Source organism: Rhipicephalus microplus, chromosome 9, assembly GCF_043290135.1.
Source record: "Rhipicephalus microplus isolate Deutch F79 chromosome 9, USDA_Rmic, whole genome shotgun sequence".
NCBI classification, from domain to species: Eukaryota; Metazoa; Arthropoda; class Arachnida; order Ixodida; family Ixodidae; genus Rhipicephalus; species Rhipicephalus microplus.
In genome coordinates, this window is record NC_134708.1 from 82217518 (window position 1) to 82224522 (window position 7005).

Sequence of the window (7005 nt, forward strand, 5' to 3'; positions counted from 1 at the left end):
CATCACAAAAGACATTTACAAAAAAAAAAGTGGTGCTGCTTTTGCAAAGAAGCCTTAGAGAAGTGGAATTTATGAACTTTTCCATTCTTGAAGACATTTTTTATTATAATAAAAAAATGTAGCTCAAATGTAAAGGGGAGTTGAAAAAATCTAATTAGTTGACGCAGCGAGACTTGTGCAAGTATTAACGAAAGCACGTAGGATTTACTTACTTCAGGGCAGTCTTCATTCGGTTGAACGCATTGTTTGCCAGTGTATGATGATTGTCAGTTGTCGATTCCCTCAAACGCATGTTTGACTTCCAACACTCAATTACACTCATCGACAAACGCGCTGTTGGTGAACAACAAATGTGCTATTGGTGAATGTGATCGCTAAAATAACTGTTACCTAGGGGAAAAAATGCAAATAAGGCCAGAAAACGCGACTGGAAAATTCTATAAGCAACTTGTCAAAAAAAAGAAAAAAAGCTCAAATCTATTTATTATAAGTGGAACTGGATGGATTAAGTGGCACAGGGTGGCATCATCATCTTTACTGTTTAAAACCCTCCTTTTTTCTCTATTCTCCAAGCGTTGTGGTTTTGCAAATCTTTTCAGCAACATTAACCACTCTTCCATAATAGGCTATGACAGTGTGCATCAAAAAGGATGAAACGGACAAATAAACAAAGATGTAAGCACTTATGTGACCGCCTATATGTGTGCATTTCGACTTTTTTTTTATTGGTGGTGCTGTATCATGAACCAACTAGCTCACCGATAAGTCTTAAGTAATGCTGAATGACAGATAGCTGGGCATGTTGGTTTGGGTTCATATTGATGTAAACGAGCAGAGCCAAAAACACCCAAAGGACGTGCTGTATACACTGTGAGAACAGGGCATGTTCTGTCTTCTGTGTCCGCATTTGGCTCTGCCCATTCACATCAGTATGTTAAGAAAGTTCACTTGTAGTTACTCCGTCTTCCACTGAACACCTTGGAAAATCTTGTCTGTGCTGAGCACTTATATTGTGTATATTTCGGTGTTCATTTCATCTTTGTTTTTGATACACGCTGCCACGAGCTATCACGAACATACTAGCCCAGTCTTTTGTAACAGATTGCACAGCATCACCTGGCAGACATATTCTGTTGTCGGCAAAAAGCACAGCTGTGCAGATCCAAAGCTACAAACCTAACCTCCCTTGACATGGTAAGTTGCAATATTGCCATTTAGCCACCAACCATGCTTCCTGCACACATAGCCAAATTGTGCTAACCTGCTGCACTAGTGTACCTGTATAATAGTATCAATGTAACCTGCCTAATGCCGGCAGCAGCCTTTCCCAAGAGCAGGAGCATGACAAATCAGCATTACAATTTGCTGCTTTTCTGCAGGAACCGAGAAATGTGGTTTGCCAACGGTGTGTTGACTAATGCATCAACAACAGCCTTTCTTGAGCCTGAATTACATTCGTATTTCGCAGTGCATGTTAGGTATTTACGAACTCTATATTCGACAAATGTTTTAGGGTGCCGTGTCTTTTCTTTTGACATGCAAGACAAGGGTGTCTGCCAGTTTAGTTTTCCTAATTATTTGACTTTTTCAGGCTTTTCGTCACGATTATGGTCACATTTCTTGACTAATACATAGGCCTGCTTTTAGAACTGATTAACCGTCATTATCGCAACACACCACAATATACGCAACAGTGAAGCACACAGCACTATGTCCTGTGTGTTCCAATGCCTCGCATTTTGCGCTGCCTTGCAATAATATCAATGAGCCGATCAACGCACCTAATAATGACCCTTGTGACTACCTGTGCACTGAAAGGGAACCCTCGAGTGGTTAAAAAATTAATTAAAAGGAGAACCAGGACCCTTGCATTAAAAGGGTACAGAACTTCGGATGTCCGTCAGTGTATCACCACTGAACGAGCACGTCCCAGTCCAGCAAGCCTCTTCTCCAAGTATCACTGCCAAACCGGTACACCTTCAAGCCGAACTCGGGTCACGGCTTGAATTTATCAGCACGAGTAATGTCATGTCTATACGAATTGAGATACATTGTGTGTTCTGAAACAACAGTACGCATTCTTTTTTTTTATGCTGCTGCTCAGTCTCTTATTGCAGTTGCAGAAAAACGAGCGACTTCGTAGGCTTCAATTAGAGGTAAAGATGGTTGTCAAGACTGTCGCACAGACTGCCATCAGTCAGTTTCTACGATACAGCCAGGTTTTTAAAAATTTCCCCAACTTTTCCGGACACGTCCACATTCCCTTACGGCTCGAGAACAAAGGTTCCCAAGGTGGCCTTGTTGATTAAGGAGGCAGAAAGCCCATTTCTCACAGTAAGGATTTTTTTTTTACGCTGGTCAATCGGCATTACATAAGTACCATGCTATATGTATGTGTTAGACTGCTTTGCAATCGCTAAAAATTGACCATAGTTGCGGTATTCGAGATAAGACAACTCATTCATATAGGTCATTTGAGAAGGGGCACCATGTGGCATTTCAATTAGTGCCAAGTCACTGTGACGTGATTGGCAACGAGCATGGCGATAACACTGCCAAGTCGGTTTTACAAAGCGAGAAGGAAGAGACTACACCCCTTTCAAAGTATGATGCTGCTGCCATGCTTCGAAGAATTGCAAAGAAAATTTCGCACTCAACAGTGACTACATTAAGATGCCAAACTATCAGCAACGCCACCTAAACACATTGCGACGATTTCAAATTCCAACTGAACTCCACCGAAGAGAAGCCGCGTATGGCTCAGATTGGCTTCCACAGTCACATTCGTTTTGGATAGGGATGGCTGAAAATGCTCTGCGATTCCTGCGGCAACGAGGAGCCCCCCCCCCCCCTCCCCCTGCAGCATCTCTTCTGCAACTGTCCTTACTGCACTGTGCAGAGACTATCCCTCTCATGCGCTTTCACTTGTTCTGACAACAGAAAGATGATACTAGAAACTATTTTACAATGCCACCCTGAAAAGTAAGTCACAGAGCAACAAAGGCATTGCTGAAATTCCTAAAGACAACAGAATTGCATGCGCGGCTGTAGACTTAATTGTACCCTATACCACACAAGACTGTTGCTCTGCGCGGCAGTTATGAGTGTTCCCCCTCTCTTTCGCTGCTCTTCTTTCAATCTCCGCCATCCCTATTACTTGTGCAAGGTAGCATACTGGTTATTTGCAATCTAAGCACAGGATAGTGACTACATTGGCTAGGCTTTATGTTTGATCTGACAGAAGTCTCGTATAATATTCATATGGTCCAAGCCAGGTCACGACATTGTGGACTAAAAATTTTAACAATCGCTCTTCATACTTCCTTCTACGCAGGATTTCTGTTTTTAGCCTTGGCCGCCACCTGGTATGTGCGGCTGATTGTTAACATCACGTGGTTTGAAAGCTGTCACAGCCAGTGTAGCCAAAGCCGTAGCAGAAAGGCGATCAGCTATAGCGTGGCGGCAAACCAGGTCTCTGAACGATTTTTCCGCATGAGCCTCGCAGGATAGTTTTTGGAAAGTTCACTTTTGATTGATTTGTGGGGTTTAACGTCCCAAAACCACCATATGATTATGAGACGCCGTAGTGGAGGGCTCCGGAAATTTCGACCACCTGGGGTTCTTTAACGTGAAAGTTCACTTTTCCAGCAATGAAGGATCTGATGGTAAATTCCAGTGAGTTCTGCCACATTCGCTCCCTTCGCGGCCAAGTGTAAAACAGGTCTTCCTCCCACAGACAAGCCGTGCTACGCTGCTCGCGTGCAGCGTCCAATCGTGCGTTATTATCATTCGTGGTTGCTGGGGAGATCTTTTACATAAAACCGAAGCACTGAATATTTTATATCATGTAGTCCATCTTAAGCAGCCTTAAAATTTGTATCATCGCGAAATTCGCATCAGCCGTAATCGTAACATTGAGATTCTACTGTAATGGTTCCGAAGTCCCAGACTTTCCTTTGTAAATGTGAAAGTATAATAAAATGGAAAAATGTTGACCCCCATTCAACCACTCCCTCATCGACAGCAGTGATTCCTCAGCCAATCCCAATTAGAGACAAGGCTACAAGACTGGTAAGAATGGTGTTCCCCTTTTAATGCGAGCAAACAGAGCCCAGGTTATCCCCTCTTGGACTGAAAGTAGTCCATGAGGACATCGTGTGCTTGCGTCTCCTTGCCGTAGTCCTTGACCACCACACAACTGCAGCCGACCACTTTCCTCGCCTTGCCTTCCTTGTCGATCTTGCAGAGGCCGGCCCACTCGCCGAGCTTCTTGTTGCTGTCGACCTGCGACGACCACACAGTACGCCAAACCTTACAAACTTAGCAACGAAAAGTTTTGCAAGCGAAATGAGCTTGGAACTGTCAGGGGGTAACAATTCCGCACAAAGCTCTTCAGAAGAGGGAGTCATGTTTCTCATCATGTGAACTTGCTCTTTCGGAGTCTGCATCTGGCACAGTCAATTTCACTTCGGCACAGCGCAACCTTCGCACTCGCCTCACCCATGCTTAGCACCCGTGAAACGATGTGAAGCCGACTCTTTCCCAGAAATCTGTTTGGCTTATTAAAATTTCAAGATTAAGAAGACTTTCTAGCCTAGTTTGGTTTTTTGCCTTAAAAACTGACCCCATGTTTCGGGAACCGCTCTCTCTTTTTCAAAGAGAAACCAGCTCCAAAGATAGCGCTTTTTAGAAGTTTTCCTCTCTGCCCTCGTTCTCCTTGTTACTCTTATGAATGCATTGTCTTCTCCATTGGTTTTGAAGTCCATGTACACACTTTGGCGAAATCTCGAATCGCACGAAAAGCAGTGCGGCCAGCGCTGTACTTGCATGCCACCATAGCAGATGATACGGTTCAACACCACGACCCATAAAGTGTCTGCGCATGCGCGAGCTGCTGCTAATGCATGACGGGAGCACTGCGATTCATGCGTTCGGAGATTTCCCCTAAGTGTAAAACGGACTGTACATACATGCTTGGCACGGTTTCTGTTAACTGTTTGGTGTGTCAAAAGCGCTAGCTTCACAGACGGCTGGGCAGTCACCTTTTCAAAGAGACCAAACAAGTCTTGAAATAAAAGGCCAGTTTTCAAATACTGAAAACTTGACTGCAGAGTATTTATATAGTTATGCAGGCGGTACCCAGCAATTTTCAACTACAATCAGGACTGTACACTAACAACTGACCCAGATCTGCATTTTGTGCAAAAAGCCAATTACTACACATTAAGGCTATTTGGGTATGATTCTATCACGATCGAGATCGCTGTTACATTTAATTCCTAAACCAAGATAGAACATATTGATTGATATGTAGGGTTTAACGTCCCAAAACCACTATATGATTATGAGAGACGCCGTAGTGGAGGGCTCCGGAAATTTAGACCACCTGGGGTTCTTTAACGTGCACCCAAATCTGAGCACACGGGCCTACAACATTTCCGCCTCCATCGGAAATGCAGCCGCCGCAGCCGGGATTCGAACCCGCGCCTTGCGGGTCAGCAAACCAAGGTAGAACAGCAGAGCAATGTTCATAGCAGAGGTTTGAGTGCACGCTTACTGATTACGTGCAAATTATTCTCCCAACCTGTTTTTTTTTTTCTTTTTTGAAGTATGAAAGCATGAACTTTGTAGTCCTATGTCCTCTTGCAAAGAACAGCGTGGTGCAACACTTTCAGTTCACAGCATGGAAGTATTAAAATGCAAAAATGGGCTTCATTTTCCTGAATACACTAGAACTTGAGATTTACTGAAATTTTATGCTTCCTGAATGCTTACGTGAAGGTCTTCCCAGTGTTACACTAAGTCTGAATTTGATCTCTGACTGAAGTACTTGCTAAAATGTTGCCAGAGAAAAGCGACGAAACTCCGACAATGGATACCGTGCAAGCCAAGATACAGACTCCGAACTACCACATCTGAGACGCGAGTACGAGGCAAGCGTGTTTAGCGCGGCCTCACCTTGATGAGGTTGATCTGGTGTTCGGCGCACAGGGCTTCCACGAGCTTCACGTAGCTGGCTTCGTCGCAGTTGTTGGCGAGAACGCACAAGTGGGCCTGACGCCTGCGAAAGAAACACGTCCACAAAATGAAGTGCGCGCCCACGTAAACACCACGTGTTCCCTCCGTAACATGGGCACACGTAACGAAAAAAAAAACGTTTTGCAAAAGTGTGCCTCCTTGAAAAGGTGGTTTGCCGCGTCGTCCACGGCAGCTTGCCAGCATTTGGCGTACGAATCTTCACCTCTGCAACTTGACAAACGTAAACACAGCTGACGGCCAACGAGATATGCTACCTGCAATTTCTACTGGGACTCACTCGCTCCAAATGAAACGCACGCGTCCTGAACTACTCAAAGCTCGACTTGGCTCGGATCACTCAGGAGAAAGCGTTTCTGAAGCGGCACAATGTGAACGTTTGAAAGGACCAGCAAAAGCAGCACATGCTCTCACTTGTCGAGGGCCTTAGCCGCTTCGTGGAGACCACGAGCAAGACCGTCGTGCATCAGGGCCATCTTGAGCACCTCTTGGAGGGCAGTGTAGACATCCATGGGCTCGCCGCTCGCTGCTATCGCCTCCCTGCATGATGCCAAAGAAGACAACACTTAAATTAATTATCGCGCGACTCCGGCCGCCCGCAATCGGCGAACCACCGACGGCCAGCGCACCGCTGCCGGTTTTGTAAATTGAATCAAGACGTTTCGAGACACTGTAAGCACAAAATACGCAATCGGGCATGTGGAAAAGGAGGTTGGCGTTCAATTAAACGCACTCACATATCGCAGATGAAATATGTCCTCGGCGATAGATGTAAATTACGAAGAGACGTCCGCTGAACGCGTTTCACCGGCTCACGGCAGACATGAAAAGGAAAGCGGATGTAAGGGTGCTGAGAGAGGATGGTAATGTGGTTTCGCACAAACATTGTTAAATAAATAAATTTTAAAAAATAATTGATAACAATGAATAATATTACACGCGTTAATTTTAGATGTTGCTGTAATGAAA

At 44.8% G+C, this 7005-nt stretch overlaps 1 protein-coding gene across 1 annotated transcript; it reads right to left on the reverse strand.

Moving 5' to 3' along the window:
- Positions 1-4072: 4072 nt before the first annotated feature.
- Positions 4073-6948, reverse strand: RpS12 (ribosomal protein S12). The gene is made up of 4 exons (XM_075873964.1): positions 6774-6948; positions 6451-6576; positions 5959-6061; positions 4073-4284 (listed from the first exon to the last, which is right to left on the reverse strand). Exons 1-4 carry the CDS (start codon positions 6920-6922, stop codon positions 4117-4119), a joined length of 546 nt encoding a protein of 181 aa, XP_075730079.1. The 5' UTR covers positions 6923-6948; the 3' UTR covers positions 4073-4116.
- Positions 6949-7005: the final 57 nt, after the last annotated feature.